Source organism: Penicillium maclennaniae (genome assembly GCF_028827695.1).
Source record: "Penicillium maclennaniae strain IBT 15551 chromosome Unknown utg000003l:1.0-5670915.0:1.0-5674809.0, whole genome shotgun sequence".
In the NCBI taxonomy this organism is placed as follows: Eukaryota; Fungi; Ascomycota; class Eurotiomycetes; order Eurotiales; family Aspergillaceae; genus Penicillium; species Penicillium maclennaniae.
This window is the reverse complement of record NW_026623215.1, coordinates 828,858-852,788: the sequence shown is the minus strand read 5'-3', so window position 1 is coordinate 852,788 and position 23,931 is coordinate 828,858. Positions and strand designations below refer to the sequence as shown.

The 23,931-nt window shown below is 51.8% G+C and overlaps 12 protein-coding genes across 12 annotated transcripts; 8 read left to right on the top strand and 4 right to left on the bottom strand.

The window, feature by feature from the left end:
- Positions 1-365: 365 nt before the first annotated feature.
- On the top strand, positions 366-3,049 carry N7477_002418 (ubiquitin ligase complex subunit HRD3; the record flags this gene model as incomplete). Its single annotated transcript, XM_056964081.1, has 4 exons — positions 366-402; positions 453-590; positions 666-2,591; positions 2,643-3,049. 4 exons carry the CDS (start codon positions 366-368, stop codon positions 3,047-3,049), a joined length of 2,508 nt encoding a protein of 835 aa, XP_056824034.1.
- Positions 3,050-3,144: 95 nt separating this feature from the next.
- Positions 3,145-3,954, top strand: N7477_002417 (putative DNA repair protein Dds20/Mei5; the record flags this gene model as incomplete). Its single annotated transcript, XM_056964080.1, has 1 exon — positions 3,145-3,954. The coding sequence occupies one exon, from the start codon at positions 3,145-3,147 to the stop codon at positions 3,952-3,954; it is 810 nt and encodes a 269-aa protein (XP_056824033.1).
- A 186-nt stretch (positions 3,955-4,140) lies between these two features.
- N7477_002416 (uncharacterized protein) lies at positions 4,141-6,144 on the top strand (the record flags this gene model as incomplete). Its single annotated transcript, XM_056964079.1, has 3 exons — positions 4,141-5,193; positions 5,255-5,662; positions 5,758-6,144. 3 exons carry the CDS (start codon positions 4,141-4,143, stop codon positions 6,142-6,144), a joined length of 1,848 nt encoding a protein of 615 aa, XP_056824032.1.
- A 166-nt stretch (positions 6,145-6,310) lies between these two features.
- Positions 6,311-6,856, top strand: N7477_002415 (uncharacterized protein; the record flags this gene model as incomplete). Its single annotated transcript, XM_056964078.1, has 1 exon — positions 6,311-6,856. One exon carries the CDS (start codon positions 6,311-6,313, stop codon positions 6,854-6,856), a length of 546 nt encoding a protein of 181 aa, XP_056824031.1.
- A 385-nt stretch (positions 6,857-7,241) lies between these two features.
- On the bottom strand, positions 7,242-9,251 carry N7477_002414 (amidase family protein; the record flags this gene model as incomplete). Its single annotated transcript, XM_056964077.1, has 1 exon — positions 7,242-9,251. One exon carries the CDS (start codon positions 9,249-9,251, stop codon positions 7,242-7,244), a length of 2,010 nt encoding a protein of 669 aa, XP_056824030.1.
- Positions 9,252-9,669: 418 nt separating this feature from the next.
- N7477_002413 (putative MFS allantoate transporter) lies at positions 9,670-10,710 on the top strand (the record flags this gene model as incomplete). The annotated part of the gene is made up of 5 exons (XM_056964076.1): positions 9,670-9,849; positions 9,896-9,926; positions 9,982-10,041; positions 10,123-10,314; positions 10,619-10,710. 5 exons carry the CDS (start codon positions 9,670-9,672, stop codon positions 10,708-10,710), a joined length of 555 nt encoding a protein of 184 aa, XP_056824029.1.
- A 138-nt stretch (positions 10,711-10,848) lies between these two features.
- Positions 10,849-12,470, bottom strand: N7477_002412 (uncharacterized protein; the record flags this gene model as incomplete). Its single annotated transcript, XM_056964075.1, has 4 exons — positions 10,849-10,987; positions 11,041-11,626; positions 11,681-12,153; positions 12,208-12,470. 4 exons carry the CDS (start codon positions 12,468-12,470, stop codon positions 10,849-10,851), a joined length of 1,461 nt encoding a protein of 486 aa, XP_056824028.1.
- Positions 12,471-12,513: 43 nt separating this feature from the next.
- On the top strand, positions 12,514-12,732 carry N7477_002411 (uncharacterized protein; the record flags this gene model as incomplete). The annotated part of the gene is made up of 1 exon (XM_056964074.1): positions 12,514-12,732. The coding sequence occupies one exon, from the start codon at positions 12,514-12,516 to the stop codon at positions 12,730-12,732; it is 219 nt and encodes a 72-aa protein (XP_056824027.1).
- Positions 12,733-12,970: 238 nt separating this feature from the next.
- N7477_002410 (Kelch motif domain protein) lies at positions 12,971-15,194 on the bottom strand (the record flags this gene model as incomplete). Its single annotated transcript, XM_056964073.1, has 3 exons — positions 12,971-14,790; positions 14,847-14,933; positions 15,008-15,194. The coding sequence occupies 3 exons, from the start codon at positions 15,192-15,194 to the stop codon at positions 12,971-12,973; spliced, it is 2,094 nt and encodes a 697-aa protein (XP_056824026.1).
- Positions 15,195-15,713: 519 nt separating this feature from the next.
- N7477_002409 (WD40 repeat domain-containing protein) lies at positions 15,714-17,633 on the top strand (the record flags this gene model as incomplete). The annotated part of the gene is made up of 1 exon (XM_056964072.1): positions 15,714-17,633. One exon carries the CDS (start codon positions 15,714-15,716, stop codon positions 17,631-17,633), a length of 1,920 nt encoding a protein of 639 aa, XP_056824025.1.
- Positions 17,634-18,645: 1,012 nt separating this feature from the next.
- Positions 18,646-20,197, top strand: N7477_002408 (transcription initiation factor IIA large subunit; the record flags this gene model as incomplete). The annotated part of the gene is made up of 5 exons (XM_056964071.1): positions 18,646-18,663; positions 18,808-18,909; positions 19,150-19,254; positions 19,319-20,109; positions 20,158-20,197. The coding sequence occupies 5 exons, from the start codon at positions 18,646-18,648 to the stop codon at positions 20,195-20,197; spliced, it is 1,056 nt and encodes a 351-aa protein (XP_056824024.1).
- Positions 20,198-21,409: 1,212 nt separating this feature from the next.
- On the bottom strand, positions 21,410-23,279 carry N7477_002407 (zinc-coordinating transcription factor SFP1; the record flags this gene model as incomplete). Its single annotated transcript, XM_056964070.1, has 3 exons — positions 21,410-21,724; positions 21,795-22,851; positions 22,945-23,279. The coding sequence occupies 3 exons, from the start codon at positions 23,277-23,279 to the stop codon at positions 21,410-21,412; spliced, it is 1,707 nt and encodes a 568-aa protein (XP_056824023.1).
- Positions 23,280-23,931: the final 652 nt, after the last annotated feature.

The following is a 23,931-nucleotide window of genomic DNA, read 5'->3' as shown; positions in this document are numbered from 1 at the left end:
TTCTCTTTTGCATGAAGAGCGCACTGGGGGTTTTGTATTTTGTCTGCTTTACTCCCGTTCTGTACACAGAATATCCCAGGGAGTTGAATAAAAAAGAATTCTAATGACATTCTTTCATCTGAATAGAGTGGCAAAATAAGAATCAAAGTTAATGTAGACTGAAGAAAGATGTGGACGTTGTAGAAATGTTGGAGCTCTGGTGGAGCGGTATTTCACCGTCGGCAGAATGAAGCTCCGTCAAGCCAAGTGGCCCGTTGAAACTACATCACTGCTCCTCGCATTGTTCGCGGGTTTGCCTTCCTGATTCTCGTTGAACCAAGTGTCGCAATGCGACTCTTACTTTCCAACTACCTACCGCAAGCATCATGAGGACCATGTTCTCCTGCTTCGTAACGGCCCTGCGTACGACCCCTCCCCGACTCTAGGGTCGCCAGATGCTGACAGCTTCACAGTGCTATTACAGACATGCGCAGCGGGGTCCAGTCAACAACCTCTCGGAGAGGAATCCACCGCCAATGCCGCAGCAGACAGTGTGGACTACCAAGAGTTCCTATTCGCGACAGGACAACCAAAGTCGCAGCCCGTAAGCCGTGAGTATTACTGCCTGAGTTGTATCAGGGGCCCACGCGATCAATGATACTGATAAAGCCTTGATTTCGTTGTAGAACGAGTCCAAAATGTCTGGAACACTCTTCGAGCCGTCGAACCCGCCGCATCCCACACCAATAAACCTTCAGGACTTCTCGGCTACACCTTGCACTACGGCCGTGAAGCATTTCGGCTACTCTTCCTGAATGGACCCGCCACCGACAAGACCGGTCGCAAGACCAATCCAACCGTTATCCGAGCCGTGGAAGAATTAAAAGCAGCAGCAGATGAAGACCAAGACACAGACGCGATGTTTCTCCTCGCGGAGATGAACTTCTACGGCAACTTCTCTTACCCGCGTAACTTCAGCGAGGCTTTCCTGTGGTACAATGATCTGGCATGGTTGACAGGTAACAGCACAGCACAGTCTATGGTTGGGTTCATGTACGCGACGGGCATTGGGGAAGCGGTCGAACGTGACCAGGCCAAGGCGTTGATGTACCACGAATTCGCGGCCGAAGGAGGAAACATTCGATCGGAGATGACCCTGGCGTACCGCTACCACACGGGCATTGGGTCACCTAAGAGCTGTGAAAATGCGCTCTTCTACTACAAGAAGGTAGCCGATAAGGCGATTGACTTCTACCGAACTGGTCCGCCGGGTGGACATGCGATGATTCGGGACTCTTATCGCTGGGCCGATGAGGAAGGTGGTATCTATGGTGAAGGGGCTAGTGTATCAAGCTCGGGGATGAATGCACGGGACAAGTCGCATGCCGCCGAGGCCAGTGTCGAAGATGTACTGGAGTTCCTGGACCTCATGTCCCGGAAAGGCGAAATGAGTCACACTTACACTCTGGCTAAGATGCATTACGAGGGAGCTCGTGGTCTTCCTCGGAACTTTTCGAAGGCTATGAAGTATTTTAAGGTTGTGGCTAAGAAATATTGGAGCGAGGACGGGTCAGTCAAACAGAACCCGCCCGTGGGACTCGATAAGCTGGCTGCCAAAGCGGCAGGACACATTGGCCTGATGTGGCTTCGAGGGGAGGGTGTGAAGCAATCTCCTGAAAAGGCTATGCTTTGGTTCAGGCGAGGCTTGGTCAATGGCGATGCACTCTGCCAGCACGAGATAGGGCTGATGTACCTCTATGGCTACGGAGTGCCTCAGGATGCCTTTAAAGCATCCTCCTACTTCAAGGCAGCAGCAGACCAGGACATTCCGGCAGCGGAAACGAGACTCGGCGCTCTCTTCTTGGATCAGGGAGATGTTGCCGCTGCAACTCGCTATTTCGAACTCGCTGCTCGCTGGGGCTGGATGGAGGCGTACTATTATCTCGCAGAGATGACAAATTACGGGGTTGGTCGTGAACGACATTGTGGTGTTGCTACAGCCTATTACAAGCTGGTTGCCGAGAAGGCTGAGATACTTCACTCGGCCTTTGCAGAGGCAAATGCGGCCTACGAGGCTGGAGACAGGGAGAGCGCCCTCATCCCAGCTATGATGGCCGCAGAGCAGGGCTACGAAACTGCGCAGGCTAATGTGGCCTTCCTTCTTGACGAACAGCGTTCTCTGTTCTCGTTCGACTCCATTCTGCCATGGGTCAAGAAGACTCGGTCCGCCCTACTTCGTAACCCGAGGCTGGCACTGATTTACTGGACAAGGTCTGCCAAACAAACCAATATCGACTCGTTGATCAAGATGGGTGATTATTATTTGGCTGGCATGGGGACGGTCTCAGATGCTGATAAGGCCTCGACTTGCTACCACAATGCCGCCGAGGCACACCGTAGTGCACAGGCTTACTGGAACCTAGGCTGGATGCATGAGAACGGTATTGCCGTCCAGCAGGATTTCCATATGGCGAAGCGATACTATGACCTGGCTCTGGATACCAACAAGGAGGCTTATCTCCCTGTGAAGCTTAGCTTATTGAAGCTGCGGGTCCGAGGATACTGGAATCGGATCACCAACGGAAACATCAATCCCATTCGTGATGATGAAGGTCAGTCAAACGCCAGTGTAGTATTTGGCCTAAATTCTAACTCGACATCAGATGCGAGACCTAATCTCACTCTCCGCGAATGGATTGCCGCCTTTATCAGGAATGACGAAGCTGAATATTGGGAGGACCTCTACGAATCTCAAGAAAATGGAGACGACTTCATGGGACGAGGCCTCGACTCCGATCACCACGAAGACGGCTACTATGATGACTTAGAGTTTGACATCGACGAGGGAATGCTCGAAGGTCTCCTCATCGTCGGGTTGGCAGCGACTCTTCTCGTACTGGTTTACATCCGTCAACAACAGCAGCGAAACCGGCAAAATGCAAATGCTGCGAATGCTGGAAATGCGGATGGAGGGAATGCAAATGCGAATAATGGTAACGATCGCGGCTTTTTCCCGCAGCCTGGGGACCCTGAATTTGGGCAGTGGGTAGCAGGCGGCGTTGGCCACTGAGAGTATTTTTGTATTGTACGCGATTTTGGGTGTAGATAAACGATCTTTCTTCAAATCATCCTGCTTCCTTTCCCATCCTTCATACCTGTCCCACAATGTCGGATCCTGAACCTGACGACCAGCCTGCTTGTAAGCGTCGTCGTGGCTTTGGCGCTGCAGCTACTCTCTCGAAGCCATTCAAGTCCCCATTGCGCACTCGAGGTGTTCCTATTGTCCCACTGTCACTCTCAGACATGACCCGGGACCCCAAGTTTGAACCTGAGCCAGCTCACCATTCGACCTCCTTCACTGCAGACCCAGAACCACTCACAACCGCCCGGGACCTTTCGATTCAGGATCGACTTGTTGTGACCACACGATCTGTCTACTTGGACTCAGAGCTGTTGGGACTGCAGAAGAAGTATCGCACTCTCTTCGCGCAGCGTACCACGCAGGAAAAGGCACTCGAGACTGCACGTCAAGCTCTACGAATTGAATCCTCGGGTACGGATATCGATCTGGAGATGTCGATCGACAAGTGGCGTCTGGTCAGCCAGGAGGCAGCCGAAGAAGTTTTTACCGGGGCCAGAGAGCGTGTCGCTCGCATGGGCGGAGTGAAAGCTTGGAGACAACGGTGCAAGCAAGATGCGCCGCGATGGGATGGATTTCAGGCTCAAGACCAGGGTAATAAGTACGACGAAGACATGGAGATACACCCTGACTGTCCGGACCATCGCCTAGAGAAGAGTAATGGCACCGCCACGCAGGACGATGATACAGATGAGGTACAGATCATGTTCTTTGGTTTTCGAGCGAGAGCTAACTGGCCCCAGGAGTTTACGATGGAGTTCATGCTTAAAACACTCAACATTGAACACAAGACTATCGGGTTCGATGCGATCATGGGGAAGTGGGCTCGGAAGTGATATCTGCAGTGTGGAAGTTTGAGACTCCGAAGTATCTGAGATAGCTGAGATAGGTTGCCTTTGCTCACTATGAAAGTGGCATTTGATTTGACGTGGCTATCAGGTTCGGCAATGGGACCGAAACCGAGATCCTCTTATCAATATGAACTTAGTTATCCCCGCACCCCCGCAATCTTTCCCTCTTCCATGTCTCGACCTAAGCAAAGAGAAATTGCCTGCGCTCGTTGCTTCCGCTTGAAGCGTAAATGCGACCATGCGAAACCTACCTGCGGTGAATGTCGCCGGAAAGGCGCCGAGTGTCTACCGGCGAGATCGCGCCGGATCGGCGATAGTGTGACGATCCCACTTGCGTACCTGAAAGAATTGGAAAGAAGAGTGGCCGAGCTCGAAGACTCTCCTCAATCTGCTGATACGGTGATGTGCGATGCAAGTGTTCAAACTGATATACCACTAGAGGGAAGTGTTGATTCACCTTCCCAGGCCCTCTGGATACCGGACACCAAAAATAAGTCGCATTGGACGGACTTCAAAGAAGAGAACGCCTTGGTGGTATTCCCAGAAACACAACCAATTCGAATATCTCGATCGCCCTCTCAAATCTCCTATATAGACATTTTCTCCCAATTCAACGAACACCTCGACTTCTTACGATTTGACAAGGGCCCCGTTTATCCGCTCATCAGCGACGACTCGTTATGGCTCACCGAACTCTACACCAATGTTTACTTTTCTATATCACACCGCGAGTGGCCTTTTCTGAACGAGGCTACTTGGAAGATATGGCATTGTGAAGATTCCTTCGAGGGGCAAGAATGGAAGTGTTTCTTTCTGCGGATGGTCTACTCCATTGGCGCATCACTATGCAGCTCGATGCATCGAGATCCTGCGCATCTGGCACGATCAAAGAACCTGTATACTTCTGCCATGGACTATTATCCACATGTGATTGGACATTCATCTATGGTGTTGCAGGTCCAGGCATCGCTTCTTTTGATTGTGTATGCGCTGTATTCTCCTTCGTCGGAGGAGATTGCCGCGGGCGTTTCTTCAATATTGCCATTCTGTACAGCTGCGATGACAGAGATTCGCAAATATGCACGCACCATTCGAGATGATGAGTCTGCTCTTGGGGAGTTCTGGACGGAGAACATGTTCATAACGTGTTACATGTTGAACGAAGTTATTGCTTCTGGTTGGGATCGGCCAATGTCTGCTGCCTATCGTGCCGTGGATGACGATGTGAGTGACTATATACTTATACTTCTTGCCGCGTAAGACACTGAAAGGTTAACACTCGCAGCTGTGTATCCTGGGCGATACCATCCAACCTCCTGTCAATACAAATCCTGCTCTAGGTCATCTCTTCCGACTACGGAAGATCCAATCAAATATTAGAAGATCACTCGAGCGATCACGATGGCAATTCTCCGAGGAGAAGGAAGGGTTCAACGCCTCCTTGAAATCGGCTCTGAATATATGGAGACAAGACATTCCGCGTTATGGAACTGCGGAAGTCTCATGTGGCTACTTCAACCCGAATTGGATGACAAAGCTGTATGATTACAGTATTCTGATATTGATGGAAGAGAAGCGGAACTTCCTGGATCACGAGGGCATTGAGGATATCTTCTCTGCTGTTGCTGAGGTTTGTATGAAGTATCGCGATTTCCAGGAGGAAGGGCACGTGTTATGTTTTACCTGGTCTGCTGTGAGTATTCCTGTTCTTTCCCCCTGACCTCCCTCTTCAAGGATCTTTGAAGGGGTTTTTTAGACATCCTTATGAGCTTCGGCTGACCATTGTAGCTGGTGTTCCAATTCCGCGCCGGAATCATGCTATTATACCTCATTTGGGCTACCAAATCCATGGATACTTTCCAGCAACGACACCCAACACACGAATATGCAGGAGCCACCGAAGCATGCAAAAAGAATTTCTCCTGCTTCGCGGCCCGCTGGGACGACGCTGTGCCCTATCATAAAATGTTCCAGTTCTTGCAACAAAAAGTCATGTGGGATGCCGACACGTCGACGCTGGAGAAAGTTCCATGTGTAGAGGAAGCCGAATCATACCTGGAACAGCTGAAGAAAAAATATATACATCGGGCTATCCTGGGGATGATAGAGGATATGATGTATGGGGTGTTTGTACGGGACGAGGCAACCTTGGACACTTTTGTGATGGGCATGTAATTGGTTTGATCCTCAACGGGCGTATTCTTACTGTTCGAATATTCACGGCCACCTGAGATTTCAATAAGGCCTCACTTCACTCATCTTCTGACTCCACTTGAGATCCTCATTTCGCCTTCTACCTTCACTGTCTGTTTCAACTGTACCTGAATACTCTGTAGCAGTCATGGCAGCTTGCGAAGATGATATCCTTGTGTTCTTGAACAGCACAGGCCAGCCTCGAAGTGACTCCAACATGGCCTGCGCCGCCGATCCCCCAGTCGAACGCTCTCCCGAGGGGATTGTCATCGTTGAGCGACCCTCAGATACAGACAACGTCATCCAACATATGCCCACCTGCAAGTACATGGCCATTATCCACGAACTCAACAGCCTCACACTCACCGACACAGATCGCCAGATCTTCAAGGCAATCAATCGTCTTCAAGGCCTTCACTACGCACACCGTGCCTCCTGCGTGGAAAGATGGCGTTTGGATGAGAAGAGCCGTCTCGATGTGATTTGGCTGATGTGCACCTTCGAGGACTACCTTCAGTCCAAGGATTGGCCTGAGACATCCAAGGGCGATGAATATCGAACGATGCTGGATATGTGCAAATTCATCTTCTACGGTCCTTACGTACAAATGGATATTGAAAAAATGGAGGAGGGGGCTATGAAAGAGGGGCTGATGCGTCTCTACCGGTGTATCTGCACATGGTACACAGCATAGGGCCATGGCCTCTACATTGAACGCAGAGAGCTGCAAAGTCATTGCCGATTCACGACTTGCGACCTACGGATGTTCATTGCTTCTCCCTTCAAAGTTGGACGACCTTCCACCGACTTACCGCTGGCGACTCTCTGTGTTCTACTCTTGTGAAACTTGATGCCTCGTCGTTTCTTTTGCAGGCATATCAGAAGCGCTCAATCGCATTTGAACCATGTTTTGTCCATTCTCATTCACATTTCAGGGTTACTTGCAGCATGATGTGTTTTTGTTATCGAACACCGGATCTATGACTCGATTGCTGCTCTAATGTAGATGATCTCGTATGACGAGCTAGATCGTAGTTTTGCATCGAATGATAAATGGAACGCGGAGTCCATACTCGATTTCAGAGAAGAACGAGCTTCCCAGCTGACGAGCCACCTTCTGTATACCCGATCACCACGACAATAGTCTGCTTCAGTGCAGGACTCGCCCATTTCTCCCACTTCCCATCTCGATCAGACACCGGGTATGAAGTCCTCGCTGACCATTTCCCATGAACCAGGACAGTATCACACGGGTGCCCATTGACATAGCACGCGACACTTTTCAACACGGCGCCCTTCGAAGAGCCCTCAATCTGAGCCACTACATCCGAACCACGAACCTTCTTGACCTGCGTCTCCACCACAAGCTCCAGACCATGATGAGACAAGCTCTTCCCGCCCAAGATGCAATCCGAGTCAAGAGCCGGCACAAGAGGCGGCAGAACACGGCACTTCGATGCCATCTCATAGGCATACCCATACTTCAGGAGACAATTGTCTTCATACGCTTTCCCAGCGAAAGTGAGATTGACTGGCATCTTGGTATCCTCCATCACACCCATTGGAACTGAAATGGTAGGCACCCCAAGGTGGCGAATGGGTCGATTTCCATTTGAGTATTTGACGCCGTTGCTCCAGGCAAATATTGACGCCTCCTTGTTGACGTCTGCATTCGCGGCGCCAACATCTGCAGTGGACGGAAAGACGACTGCATCTAGGCCCAGCTGATCCATCCAATTCTCAAATGTTTCTTTTCGAGCATCTTCTAGTGCTTGGATCGCTTGCTTCATACCTGGAATTTCGAAAATGGAGGAGGGTTTTGTGTGAGGATACTGGACTATTTCGCCCCATCGCGGCTTATTCGCGACCTCTGGGGTACCGAGTAATGAGCCAGGAGCAAGTGGGAAGATGGTGTCTGGATCGACGAGGGTTAAAGAATTGAGACCTTTCTGGCCGTTTGCAACGAGGAAATCGTCCCATGCGTGTGATACAACTTCGCACCGTTCTTTACCGGCCCAGCCATCCGGGAGGTTGGTGACGGTGACGAGCTGTCCTGAAGCAGCGTTGGCTTCGTATTCTGTTACGAGGGGGAAGTTGGTTTCGATCACTTCAGCACCGCATGCTTCTAATGTCTTTCGAGCGTTCTTCCACAGTTTGATAACCGATTCGCGCGTTTGCACTTTGCTAATCGGTGAAACAGAGGAGTCGTCGCCTCCAATATACATCAATGAGACGCCAATGCGTTTGCCCCTTAGAGCGGAAGTCTCCATCAATGCTGAGAACGACCCGGGTCGAATATCAGTAATAGAAGGAATCGAAATGATTTTCTGCTCATTGTAAAAATCCCCCCTTGGAGTCGGATCAGCAACAGCCAAGACATCGAGGACGTGGAATAAATCAGCGACAGTCCGAGTGTGAGGCACGAGGACATCACAGGTCGGATAAAGCGGAAAGACTCCACGAAGCGGCAAAAGGCCCTTGGACGGCGTATATGCAACGATGGCATTATTTGAAGCCGGCGAGCGACCAGACGAGACGGTTTCCGTTCCGAGAGAAAACGCGCACAGATTCGCAGTCGTGGCGACAGCCGACCCATTCGAGGATCCAGAGGCATATGCTGCCGCAAGGTATTCTCCATTATAGGGACTTTCAGCACGACCCCAGATACCGCGCTGCATTCCGCCATACGCCATCGCGGGCATGTTCGTGCGGCCGAGTAGCACGGCGCCTGCATTCCTAAGCAGCTGCACACAGGCTGCATCTTCGTTCGCAATGAGATTCTCAAAGGCCGGCGAGCCATTCGCAACGGTCATGCCTTTGACTTTGATGTTGTCTTTTACCAAGTAGGGAATCCCCTCGAGTGGTCGTGGAGGGAATCCATTTGCCCGACGTGCATCAGATGCCGCAGCCTCGTCGAAGACAGATGGATTGAGGATTGGAATTGCGCTTAGCTTAAGGCCATTGGCGTCGTAGATACTGATTCTTCGTAAATACCGCGAAACAAGGTCCACGCTTGTGAGTCTCCCAGATGAGAGTGCATCTTGCAGGTCGGAAATGCTTGCATCGAGCAGGTTGAAAGATTCAGCCATTGTTAGTTACTTGGCTGGATCTGGCGCTCTGTGTCTTTTTTTCAGTGCAATTGAGCGGACCAAAAGTCCGATCTGAGTCTGGTTGATATCTGGACTGAATGGGCAACTCGATGGAGTTTAGTTCCAGATGTGGAGGTGGCGGACTTTTTGTCCGCTAGGGTTGAGTCCTCCGCATTCCTCATCTGTTGGAGCCGGAGAATCAAGTGCAGAGGCTTTGAGGGCTTATCTTCTCGGCAGGACTGTAGATCCTATCACTGCGCAGGGATAACAATGTGCAAGAGACACTGCATTATCAGCTTGGCAGTGATAGCGGAGAGTTTCATATTGGGTTATAAAGGATGAGAGGGTCGGCTTAGGAAGGAAATTCCGTCATGAATGCGTTCATTCTGCAGTCTATTACATCGCAATCAAGTACGCAATGGGGTCCAATACAGCCAAAGTGGGATCAGCCCATAGTGGAGAAGGATGTTGCACTCTTGGCGAAGTTCACGATATCGGAGCCAATCTATATCCAGAGGCTGAACAGTTATCCACGGAGGAAGTGGCCCGGGAAGGCGCTCAAGTGCTGCGTATTCTGGACTGGAGACTTATGCCAATGGTAGGTTCGTCCACTCAACTTGGTCTCTCATCCTAACTGCTTTCAGCTCTATGTGACATACGTGATTCAGTTTCTCGGTATGACAGACCTCCTCTCCATGTTACGAGGCGTGGTAGTTAACTAAGTCTTTAGACAAGCTATCGCTCAACTATGCATCCGCCTACTCCCTCAATGCTGATCTCGGGCTCGAAGGTCAGCGATACTCTTGGGTCGCGGCCTCAACGGTGGAGTGTCGAACTTTTCTTCGGCATTGATCAAGGGCTTTGGATTTAGGGATCGATGCTACTTTGCTTCAGCTACCGACGGGGGCTTTTGAAGCTGCCATAGTCCCTATCTGCGGTCTCGTCGCGACCTATGTACCGAACTCTAGATGCATTGTTCTCGCTGTCATCAGCCTGATTCCCTTCGCTGGGCTATTGGGTATTCGATTTACTGATCTTGATCATCGCTGGACACTTGTCGGGTGTACGTGGCTTCAGTATATTATCGGAGCACCAGTGATCGTCTGATGGAACCTTCTGTCTACAAATTTTGCTGGTCATACGAAGCGGGCGGTTGCCAATGGTCTGTGGTTCACGCTATACGCAGCTGGAAATGTCGCAGGCGCAAATATCTTTTTTGCCCACGAGGCCCCGCGCTACTATTCTGCGCTCACAGGGCTGCTCGTCTGTTATGCCGGAATAATCGTGTTATCGGCCGTCGGCCGTGGCATACCTCGGAATGCGATGGGAGAACGCACGCCGGGATGCCGCTACCGCTCAAGCGACAGACTTATTGGAGGATGTCACATCGCAGGCTGTCGTGGACGGGTTCAAGGATATGACGGATATGGAGTCCAAGCACTTCCGATATGCTCTTTAGAGTCACACGGCCACACACAGACATACACAGACACACACGTCCTGATCTACGCGATCGGTTTTTCAGCAATCTTGGATTTCAGTGTCAAACAACCATTTCTATCCGCAAGCCAATATCCCGAAATAGTAGAGCATACTCTCAGACTTTCTCAATCAACCTGTCAAAAATCTGGCCAATGCTCTTAGCACTTTTCTTGGGGATCCTCTTCTGGTCATGCTCATAGTCGACAAAGGTCACCCCGAAGCGAGTCTCGTAGCCTTCAGCCCACTCAAAGTTACTAAATCTCACGTTAGCACGACTCTCATTGCAATGGAACAAAACAAAACCTACTCCATAAGACTCCAGGCCATATAAGCCCTCACGTTAACGCCATCCAATGTATAAGCATCGGCCATAGCACCGATGTAATCCCGGAAATACTGAACCCGGAACTCGTCATCTAGCAACTGATCCAACGGCATATCATTCTCGCCCAGCACACTCGTCCCGTTCTCCGTAACGTAAATCTTTGGATATCCATATCGCTCGCTAAGCCATACAAGCAACTTGCGGAATCCAATCGCACATGGTCGCAACCATGGCGACTGCGTGATAGGTCCTATACTGTTCCCATCTTTATCTTCCAGCAGGAGTTCCAAATTTCCCGCAATATCATCGAGCTCAGGCTCTCCTGTCTTGGCGCGGATGTAGTTCGCGCAATAATGGTTCATTCCGTAAAAGTCATTGCTGCCGTGGACCAAGGCGATGTCCTCTGGTGACCACGTTGGTAGTCGGTTGCCTAGCTGCTTGATCATGCTGTCGGGGTATTTGCCGTGATAAATGGGATCGGCAAACCATGAGATAGCGAACTCAATCTTGCGATCGCAGGCCTCAATATCCGCGGGGTTTTCGGCATCCCAGGGTTCAGCCCAGTCGCCTGGCCTCGTGTTAGTATTCAACTAGAGTGTTGGAGAAAAATCAAAGCACCCACCATTCAGCGTAATGCCGATCTCACCACCATCTTGCGCCTTGAATTCGTCTCGGTAGATCTTGACCGCGGCTCCATGTGCCACGAGGATACTGTGTCCGACCACCCAGGGCTCGGTCGAACTGTCTCCGACGGGACTCTTGAGACGGTCGCTTGTGTGGCCTGGGGCAAAAGACCCATTGTTGTACCCGAGTACGCTGCTGCACCAGGGTTCGTTGAAGGTGATCCAATGCTTGACCTTGGAGCCAAACGCCTTGTAAACCAGCCTGGCGTAGTGGGCAAAGTCAGCAACAAACTCCTCTTTATTTAAAAAGCCCCCATAGCGCTTCTGCAATTCTTCGGGGAGGTCCCAATGGAACAAAGTCAGCATGGGGACAATTCCCGCCTCGAGCAGATCATCCACGAATTTGACATAATGCTGCAATCCCTGCTCATTGACGGGGTCGTTGCGACCGCCGAGAGGAATGATCCGAGACCTATAATCAGAGTTATCAGGAAAAAAATATCCCCCGCAAACAATTCAATGGGACACACAAACCAAGACAGTGAAAACCGATACGCCTGAGCACCACATTCTTTCAACAGGGCGATATCCTCCTGTGTGCGATGATATGAGTCGCAGGCGATCTCTCCCGACCCCCCCACCGGCAATTTTCCCCGGGATTTTGCAAAAAGTATCCCAGATCGAAGGGCCTCGACCATCTTCATTCACCGCACCCTCAATTTGATACGCGGCCGTGGCGAACCCCCAGAGAAAATCGGCGGGAAGAGTAGATTGTGCAACGGAACCCATGGCGACGTGAAACAGATTCTATGCGATGTACAGGATTGCCATCATGGCGGAGAACAGCCATGTTATAATCAGCTATACTCTGGAACAGGAAGGGGCCAGGTTGAGCTTCCTTATTGTGACAGGAAACATCTCCGCGATCCGGAGCAACTTCCGCGCCCAGAGCGTGGTCGGTGGAGCTCCGAGAGAGCGCCCGACATTGGTTCGTGGAGAGCGGCTGCATGGCCCGTTCACCGTCGATTTACGGTTGGACCAAGGTTCCTGATGCATGGTTCTTGGATTGAGATGTTGGGCATTTGCAGATAGGTGACATGGATTTAGATATACATGTTTAGGGTTCCTGACCAGATGACTCCGAGCCGTCTGAAAAGATGCATAGATCGTAAGACATCGTAAGAAACAAAAGAAAAAAAAAAAAGGAAAAAAAAAGGAAGAAAGAATGCAGAGCACACGGCTGCCCACCCAAGCCCAAAAACTCCGGAATTCAATGCGTGTCGGATCCGTCATGAAAGTTCCATTCCTTCTTCATCTCCTTCTACTTCAGACTCGTCGGCGGTTGATCGCTGAGAGTCTTTGCATTCGGCCATCGAGGCGCTGTCGAAGGCACCCACCATCTCCAGCTCCGGCCCCGCGATGATACGACCTTCTGTATCCACCACCTCACATAACTCTATCAAGCTCTGGTGGCTGAGGGACTTGAATCCGTCGGTTCGCACCACGCGGCCCCAATGTGTCAAACAAAACTTTGCGGCTCGGCGCATCAGCCAGTGCTCATTGGTCCGACCCGCGCGCTCCCACACAATGGCGGCATTATCGACATCGAGTTCGCGACTCAGTCGATTCACGCACAGCAGGCGTAGCTTTGGCATGTCGTAGAGATTCGCCATAACCAGCATCCCCGCCACGTCTATCACACTCGCGCAGTACTCGGGGTGGCCGGCAATGCTGTCCGTGTAGAGATAGTACAAGAACGCCCGCACGACCGAGTAGGGTTCAGGAATGTGCATGCGCTTCGTATGATATTCCGCCATTTGCGCAGAGTACAGCCGTTTGAAATGTGGCCATCGTAGTTGCAGGATGATCTTATGCACATGGATGGGCGCAGAGGTGTACGGGCTTGGCTCCACAAAGGTCGGTTTAGAGTCAGAGGGTGATGCGGACGGTGTGTAATCAACGTCTTCAAGTTCAATCAGGTCATGGTCGTCACGAATGGCGGTGATGATGAAATCAGCACCGCTTCCTGATTCGGGGCTCTGGTCAAAAGCACAAGCGAGATCAGCCCCCAGTCCCGAGACTTGGAGTCCAGCGGTGTCCCCTCCCCAGGAAGAATCGGGCTCAGGAGCTTCGGTGGACAGCTCGTTGCCAAGCAGGCCGTACTTCTCCAAGTCAATCGAGAGGACTTCACTCATGTGATTCTCATCACTTGCTCCGGTCGTATTTGCCAGGTCGAGACTACAGCCTAATAACCACGCTTTCGTCCCCGTGTCGTTGACGGTACAGTAATGCCACCGGTAGCCGGGTCGGAAGAGCTCTTGGCCATCCGCAAGTCGCTGCCACCGCAGCGAGTTCAGCTCGAGGGCGGAAAGGTTACATTCATGCGACCGGACTCTATCCGACGGCGTGATCAAATCCAGAAGTACCCCCGATGCAAAGGACTGAAAATGGGTGGCGGAGAAGAGCCCAGGGACATGCGGACCAGAGTGGAATCGGTGGCACGAGATTGCACCAGGGGCAAGTGGTTTCTGACGTCGCATGTTGCGGACCTGTACACTGGCGGAGTTGGCGGCATATATTCCGGATCGAGGAGACATCTGCTGGGATGATGCGCTAGAAATGGAGTCTGGATAATGAGCCACCGGCATTGGCATAGTTCGGGAGTCCACGGTACCTTGGGAGGAGGTGATTCCGGCGAGGGAAGGAGATCCCTTTAGGTCAAGCCACCAGATGTCCGTCGTGCGTTCCATATTGGGCCCTAGTCCACCAGAAATCCATAAACGACTGCCCCAGACCCATGCCGTGTGATCAAATCGCTGGGCAAAGCTCCATGTTCGTGACCATGTCCAGGTCTGTAGATCCAAATATGTGAGGTCGTCCAGCACAAGATTGTTTTCTTCCGCTATGCCACCAACGATGAACAGCTTGTCATCATGTATGACGGCCGCATGCCGTGCCCGTCCACGAGGTATTAGGCCCTGGATTTCGGGCAGGGTCCAGGTGAATGTCAAGAGATCGAGGATGACAACGTCCGAAAGATACTCGCGGTGTTCATTCTCGCCGCCGAAGACGATCAATTTGTTGCCTTGATATAAAGTCGCAGTGTGACCTAGAGGTGTCAAAAGTCAGAAGAGAGCCGTCAAATATCTTCCAAAAATGTTTTACCCATGCGAACGCCGGGAATGTCGCCGTAGTTGTCTACCAAGTCCCATCGAAGTGTATTCAAGTCCAAACGAAGCACGTGATTGTAGACTGCCGGGGGTTGGACGTTAGCATCCACTGTTGCGAATGAGGGGCAAGGTGATGGAATATTGGAGCAAGCAAACCTTCATCGGTATCTTGATCGAATCCTCCGAAGGCGTAGACATGACCATTGCTGCAGTACGTCACCGAGGCATTGACTAGACATGCGGGGACATGGCCCACGGTCTTTTGGACACTGGGCCGATAGTCTGCATTGAGCTGACGACCACTGGCAGGACTTGCCGGCATCAAGTAGGCGTCCTCCTGCATCTGAGTCGACGAGCAAAGGCTCCTAGGGGTCGGATTGAAAAGGCGATCCCGAGGTGACGAAAGTTGAGTGGGTGGGTCCTGGTGGGGAGATGGACGGTGGAGAGAGTGGCTTGTCTGGCCATCGAGCAACGGTGAATATGTATCTCCAGCACACCGAGAATGATGCGAGACTTATCGCATCTTCATCACGATCCGAACCCGACATTTGAACTTCTTTGTCTCACCCCGCCAAACCCATCGCCTGAGGCCGGTCGACGCCTGAAATTGAAGGCCCCGCACGTCATGTGCATTAACGACTATTCCTAACGTGGACTAGTGCACCCGTACCTGAGGTAACCGTTGCCCGGGGGAGAAGCTTCATACTTGTACTCCATTATTTATTCCTGCTCTACACTCCCTTTCCCTTCTCACCCACTTCATCCTTTGCCTGCATAATATCTTGCATACTTTGGATCAAAATATCTCATCGCTTTTCATCGGTGGCTGGCTCCATCGTCCACTATTTATTCTCAAACAGACATGTCTACTGCTACAGTGACTACTCCCAAGAAGAGCCACCATGGGCTCTTCTCCTCCAGAACAGCTGGAGGTCGAATGCCTTTGACCCCCTCTCCTCGGGGCAAGTCCGGTGCTGCTACTCCCCAAGCTCTGAACGACTCTCCATTCACTCCTCCTCGCCCTGCTGAAGCCGGCCGTAGCCAGTCGAAGTCCGTCTATGGCGGCAACCTCTCTTCACATTTCGCCAAGTCAAGCACGAGCACAAGCACAGCTAGATCGAACACTGCCAAGTCATCCTCCACTGCCAAGACATCATCCGTCCCTAAAGCATCGTCTCGAGGCTACCGCGAATCCCCCAAGTCCAACATTGCTCGCATTCGCCGTTCACCGAAGCACCTCGAGTTGGGCGTCTCCGACTGGTCACTGACTGGTACTGGTCCCGACTCTCCCGCGAAGTCGCGAACTCGTCGTGATGTTTCCAGTCGCACTCGTCCGGCGGGAAAGACCACGATGCGCATTCAACATAACGCGGGAGATCGTTTCATTCCTAACCGCGCTGCTAGCGAGGGTATCGTGACAACGGGAGCTGCAAAGCCTGAGGAGCAGCGGCCGAAGACTGGTGGCAGCGAGGGATCTGGGTCGAGTGTTCTGGCTTCAGCTGCCAGTGCTTTCGACATCAGCGGCCGTGGATCCGAGGAGGACCTGACTGCCGCTTTGGAGAATCTTGGTTTGGATGACGACGAATCTTCGAAGTATTCCCGACCAGCACCCGACGCGGTTGCGTACGAGTCATCCTTGGCCAACGCCTGCGGGGTCAACCTAAACACTCGTATCTTGGCCTTCAAGCCCCCTCCCCCAGAGTCATCGAAGCCCATTGACCTTCGTGCCCAATACAACCGTCCTCTTCGTCCTTCCAAGTCTACGAACGCCCAGTTCCGTCGCCGTGTTCAAACCGCTCCTGAACGTGTGTTGGATGCCCCGGGTCTTTTGGATGATTACTATCTCAACTTGTTGGATTGGAGCTCCGGCAACCAGGTCGCTATTGGTCTCGAGCGCAATGTATACGTCTGGTCTGCTGAGTCTGGCACCGTCAATTGCCTTTTGGAGACCTCTCCTGATACCTACATTAGCAGTGTCAAGTGGAGTGGCGATGGCGCTTACGTTGGTGTTGGTCTTGGAACTGGTGAGGTTCAAATCTGGGACGTTGAGGAGGGAACCAAGCTCCGGAGTATGTTCGGTCACGATTCCCGTGTGGGGGTGATGGGCTGGTCCAAGCATACTCTCTCGACTGGTGCCCGCAGTGGTCTTGTTTACAACCACGATGTCCGCATTGCTCAGCACAAGGTGGCCGAACTCGTCTCACATACCTCCGAGGTCTGCGGGCTAGAGTGGCGATCTGATGGCGCTCAGCTCGCTACTGGTGGCAACGATAACCTCGTCAACATCTGGGATGCCCGTTCCCTCAGCGCTCCCAAGTTCACCAAGACCAACCACCGTGCTGCAGTCAAGGCTCTCAGCTGGTGCCCCTGGCAATTAAACCTGCTCGCCACTGGCGGTGGCTCTTACGATCGTCACATTCACTTCTGGAATACAACTACCGGTGCCCGTACTAACAGTATCGATACCGGCTCTCAGGTGACCAGCCTTCGGTGGAGCAACCACTACCGCGAGATTGTCAGCTCCAGTGGGTTCCCCGACAACTCGCTCAGTATCTGGAGCTACCCGACTCTGGTTCGCAACGTCGAGATCCCCGCCCACGAGACCCGTGTCCTACACAGCAGTCTCAGCCCGGATGGCCAGATGCTGGCCACCGCTGCAGCTGATGAGAGCCTGAAGTTCTGGAAGGTCTTCGAGCGCAAGGCCGGCAGCAGTGCCTCCGCATCTCGTGAGGGAAGTGTTGGCAGCAAAGCCCAGCTGACCAAGTCGATGACTATCCGCTAAATGACTTGTTTGTTTGATTTTTTGTTTTATACCCGGTTTCATGGTGTCATCTCGCGAGCATTGATGGGCTGGGGGCATATCTTCATTTCTGGAGCAATGGGTTTATACGCGGGCTAAGTAGTGTTTTCTTGGTTCATATTTTTCATTCCGCGTTGGAGTTGTACAAAATGCCAGACTTACTGTTTATCTTTTTTAAACCTCTCATTCTCGCAAAGTCAAGTTTCCTAAAGATAAACGGTGGGTGGCCGTACCCTCTTTTTTGTGGTACTCAACGACTGTGCCGTCCTCGGTATCCATATGTTTGCACCGTCTCTGATGACTTCCAAAACTATGCTCACTACTTTCTCACTGTCACCATTATCAAAATTACGGATCAATTCCACTATGGTGATGAGCTTGGCTTGTTTTGTATTATTGTGAATAGGTATACACAGGGCGCTCTTGATTACTCTACAGAGTTCCACTTCTCCAGTCAAAGTAGACTTGTGTCCGTGGACACCAGACCCTCACAATGCCATGATGGTGTCAGACTCTTCAAGCGTAAAATGAAGCGATTCATGAAAGGTTACTTACAACCATTATCAAGTTTTTGTCATAGCCATAGAGTCGTGGAGGCAAGGAACTCAGATCGAGACCAACTGAGGAGCACGTGACCTCGACATCAACCGGAGGCATTTCCACTGCGGAGGATCAACCTTCGCTTCCCCAACACCATCGGCAGACCTCCCCATCCCCCTTCGACCTCGGTTTTCGGCCTTTCAATTGTCGCTCAGCTTGCTACCTGTGTATTCCTTTGACTGGTGTGGATAGATTGGCATTCACATTGAAAAGCGACCAGAATTCCCCAGGGCCGTTCACCCGCGTTCCTACAGCCTCACCGTTGCGACGGAAGGCTACCAAGTCTACTAGAGCACCCGAGCTTTTCGACGACTCCAAGCAGCCCTCTCCCTCTCTTTCGATCGCCTTCTATTCATCTGTCACACCCTATCCTTCGTCACCCCCGCTCGCAACCATGTCCAACCAGCAAGTGGTGAGTGCGGTCTCGCGACAACCTACTCGACATGGTCTTGGAGACAACCTTCCTCACATTCACTCATTTTCAACCTCTGAAACGCCTCTCGGACAATACATCATGCCGATAAAGTGATCATCGCTGACATCAGTTGCTATCTAGGGCACCGTGTTCGAGAAGGTCATCCAGGAAGTCTGTGACGCTTCCGTGGTCGATTTCGAGGAAAGCGGTGTCGACCAGAAGACGCTGAATGACTTGAAAGAAGTGAGTTTATACCTTTTGGCAGATTTCTGGTGTCTTCGGATGGAACATGGCATGGTGAATCAGGTTTGGCCAAAAGCGGGGGGAAGCGCGGTGCGGGAGGCGGTGCTTATGGGGGAACACCAGTGTTTGAGGCTCTCTTTATATGCGGCCGCCGCTACCCGCTTGGGCTTAGACCGCCAAGCCATGACCGTTCACCCCATGTCCTTTTCTACTATACCCATGCTAACATTGTATGCATAGACCTGGCAGAAAAAGCTTTCATCCGTGAACGTTGCTTCTTTCCCCTGGGATCCTGCCCCCCCAACCAATCCAAGCTCCCGTTCTCCCTCCGCAAGCTACCGTCCCGTCCAACGCTCCTCGACCTGCCCCTCAGCAACATGTTCAACAACATGTCCCCGTCTGTATGCAGCATGCTTCTCAAACACTTCCCGCCCAAGCACCGCCGATGGGCGCTCCTCGGATCAAGACTGAGCCTGGGTCAAATATGCCGATGGGCATGCCTCCCATGCATCAGGTACCCCACCAGATGTCTGGACAGGCACCTAATTCTCAGTCAGCTCGTGATCGTGCTGCAAGCCATATTCAGTCTAAGTTTGGTGCTGCAGCCTCCAACTCAGTGAGCCAGCTCCAGGCCCACCCTCACGCACAGCAGCAATACCCTCAGATGCATGCCAATGGGCAAATGCCCCATATCAAACAAGAACCCGGCTATCCTTCCATTGGACACAGTCAAAATGACGGTGCTGGCGATTCGCTAGCTGAATGGAAGGCCGAGGTCGCTCGTCGAAGAGAGGCAGCTCAGAACGGCCAAGGTGATCGCATGCTTCGCGAGCATCTCAACCAGCAGATGCTCGATCTGGAAGGTGGCGGTCTTCTCCGTCCCTTAAGCGAGCAGAAATCCTCGACTCCGGCCTCGCGACATGCGGTCGCATGTCTCAAGGAAGCAACTGCATTGCAAATGTCCGCTGCTGCACCCAAAGTTCCCGGTCAATTTGATGGTGCCGAGGACCCACAAGAAGAGGAGGACGAGGATGCCATCAACTCGGATCTCGATGATCCGGATGACCTTATTGCTGATGATCATGATGCCGATGAATCAGAAGGTCAGGTCATGCTGTGCACTTACGACAAGGTTCAGCGTGTCAAGAACAAGTGGAAGTGCACTTTGAAGGACGGCATTCTGACCACTGGTGGTAGAGAGTAAGTTATGTTTCCGTAAATGCATCGGACATCCATTAACAGGAATAGATACGTCTTCCACAAGGGCCAAGGCGAGTTCGAATGGTAAATACCTACCTTCGAACTCATCTTCATTTCGCAATCTCCGTGAATTTTTGCGTCTGGTTTGTAATACCTTTTCTCCCTTATCAAGGTCCTATCACGTGTCTACGACACCAACGAAAATCCGTCCTCTCATCTACGCTTCTGAAATGCGTTTTGCAAGCCAAAGTTCATCCCACGATTCTCATCATCTCCTGCTATTTACTTCCGCTCTACTTCCTCTCTACTTGTGCTCTGCCAAGGGCCGAACACGACCCGTTTAGGTTTTCATCCAGTTTTTTGCTTTCTAACCCGAGCTTTAGCTCATGGCGCTTACCCTAGGATGGGCTTGATATTATTGATTTCCCCCATGCCCGGTTTTGTACTAGAATGAACGGCAATGCAGCTAGGCTCACCAAACACAAACATATGATTCATATGATTCAACTATTCTTAGTGACCACTTAACCCACCAGTTCGCAATGTAAACGTACGGCGGCCTGAGTTGTAATTAAAGGATAGATTCAAAGTGGGATGATAAAGCGGTCAAGTAATAAATAGACAACAGAAGCCAAAGTGTATAAAACCATATCTACAAGATCCGACGCCAAAGAACCGCACTTTTGTAGTTTTCAGTTCCACCTGTCCGATTCCGAAGAGCCCCAGGGAAGAAAGCACAGCTCAACTATTCATGCATATCCCATTCGCGTGCGGTCAAGGCGGAACTCGCAGAAGTCATCTTCCTCGTCGAGCAAGAGACCCAAAGCATAAATTGGGATCACAAATCAAAGGTAACAAAGCCAACAAAAAAGCCAAAGAAAGCCAACCCGTGCAGAACGCAGACAAATGCAAAAAAAATGTAAAGGCAAGGGGACAAGTGGCACCAAATAAGAATATAAACACGTTCCCGAGTTTTTCCCTGCTTGAATCCCAGCGTATTCGATGCATAGGGGAAAAACAAATAATAACAAAAAGATGTCTTCTAGATAAATCTTGCCGAATTCTTGATCGCTCAGTGGAAGCTCTATGACCGGTCCAAGCTCGAACAGGGCAATGGCGGAGAAATCGAGCAAACCGAAACAAGAAAGACAAAGGAATATCCCAGATAGAAAGCCGAAGCAAATAAGGAATCCCCAAAATATCAAGCAAAAAAACTCCAAAGCCAGACTGGGTTCATGACATCGTGTGCGGGGGACAGGCCGAGGTCGCATCAAGCTGGGTATTGTTGTATGGACAGTGTTCACAGAAGACCCTCCTCGCCTATTCCAGGGAGTCCTGCTCCAGCTACGTTAATATTCTGTCCCTGCATAACTCCACCGCCGAGGTTCATGTTGCGCCCTGCTGCGATCTGGAAGTCGGGGTTGCAGGGAGGCGAGTGTGATTTGTGGTACTTGAGTCCGTTCAGGTTCTTATAGCGTTTGCCGCATACCTCACAGCGGTAGGGCTTCTCTTTCTCCATGCCGAGGGTCCCCGGATATGGTGTTGATGTTTCAGGGTTGACAATCGAGAACGTGCCGTCGGCGTTGTCGTGAAGTTGTTGATTATTGTGGCCGTGCTAAAAAACAAGAAAAAACATCAGGCGTTAGATGTGACACAAGTAATGGTCAGGAGGAAAGTATACTCACAGCCTTGTGGTATTTAAGCCCATTTTGGTTCTTATAGGCCTTCTCACAACCGATAACGGGACACCTGAATGGCTTCGGTTCCTCGTTAGGGAGTATGGAGGTGGTATCGGGGACCCCAGCGAGCAGCTGCTGTTCCCTGATCCGCCGTGCGATATCGCTATTCGGGCCATATTGAGCCCCACTTAGTTTGAAGTGTGCGTTGGGAGTGCCCATGCCGCCGCTAGGACTAAATAGTCGCTTGGCCGGCTCGTCGATGCAAAGATCTACCATGTCGTTATTGCCCGTATAGCGCCCATACTGCCCCTGGTTCTGTCCCATGTTATTCTGCATAGTAAGGTCGCCAAATCCGCCAACCACACTCTCGTCAATTTCGGCGGGTGTGCCAGGTCCCGAAGAATCGGGTGTGTTTCGAAATTGGGAGTTTTGAAGCGGGTTTGCCATTAAAGTGGGGGTGTTCACGGAGGACACGGTAGGGTTGTTCTGCAGAGAGAGCGGACGAGCAGATCCGACAGGAGTGCCAGGTTGAGAGGGTGTGTTGAAGCCCTGGTGGTTTGGAAGCATGCCCAAATTTAATTGGGGGCCCTGGTTGGAGTTACCAAATCCGCCCTGGCCATTCTCGCGTAACTGAGGCGAGAACAGCTGGGAAGTAGTGCCGTCATCGTCTCCCATAGGCTCGTCTAGTTCCATATCATCGATTGTGTCTAGATCAATGTGCTGGGATGTCAGAGGGTTCTGGCCCATCTTGCGCTGCATGTCGAGGGTTCGATCGGGCTGCAGGCCACGGCCTTGATTGCCATGTTGCTGGTTCTGTTGCTGTGCGATCGCGGCAGCGGCCAAGGCAGCTCGATTTTCACCCTGGCTTGGGCGATGGCCCTGGTTGGGCGACTTGGTCGCATGGGCTTCTTCGTAATGCTGTAATAGGTCATGGAGCGTTGGTAACGTCACACCGCAGCAGGAAAAGTCGCGCATGAAGTTGGCCTCTAGCTTCGGCAAATATGATGAGGAGTGGAAAGAAGGCGACTGGAAGGTAAAGGGCGATGTGCCAGTCATGATGATGCTGGGAAAATTTTCTAGGTCAGTCTTTGCTGCGGTGTGACCAGGGCAGCGCACAGGACTTCCCCGGGCCGCCCTCATGGGAGAGACTACTCACTCGTCGCGAATCCAGCTTCCGACCGACACACCACCCCAGCTCATACCACCGACCAAACTCCCGGCCAACGACTCGCGGCGACCTTTGTCGCGTGCCGAGCCGGACATCGAGATGGGCTTTGTTCCGTTCCCCCAGTGCGTCGTGGCGGCACCGATCGAGTCCTTACGAGGTGGCGGGGCCTTGAACACGCCGAGACCACCACTGGCATGATGCGATATACTGCCCGTGCGCTCACCTGTGGCGGCTCTCTGCAGCGCGGATGTGAGATTCGACGCCTGCTGCCCCGGCGGTGAGACCGAGGTCTGTCTGATGTCAATGGGTGCGGCGCCCGTCATGGTGGCTCGGGTACTCGGATATGCGATAGGTAGGTGACCAAGAATGCAGGATGGAAAAGCAAAAGAAAAGGCCCTTGTTCAGTAACTCGGTCTGGCGAAATCCTTAGTTGTTGACTCTGCGTGAAGACTCGCCTTTAAGCCGAGGGGTTGGAGGTGATAGTATGTTGGAATAGTACCGCGTTGAAGCGCGAACGTCGGGTCAGCGAACGTGAAGAGAATAGGAATGTGAACTCGAAGTCTTGTTGAAGTGCCCCTCGATGGGTGTGGACTTTTGGGTGGATGGCGGTTTTGGCGGGCTCTTGGGAGTCCACCTTGAACAGTCCCGCTCACTCTAGAGTCTGGCGGTCCTTCGTTTTGCCAGGCGACAGAACACCCTTTGCTACTGGAGTATATAGAGAACGTGCTCTGACGGATAGGGCAGAGACAAGTGATGCTTCAAAATCAAGGATCACTTTTCTCGAGAAGAGAAGGATGTCAAGGGAAGCGGGACTATGGACCGATGGCAACCCTTCCGCTTCGGGACTGGCGCGGTTACGGTATTACACAGCACGTGATGGGGCGCGGATGGCAGATGAAGGGGCCTCGCTCTACAACAACAACAACACGTCGTAGGTAGTATCAATAGTAAGGGGAGTCTGAAAGGGGGTAAAGA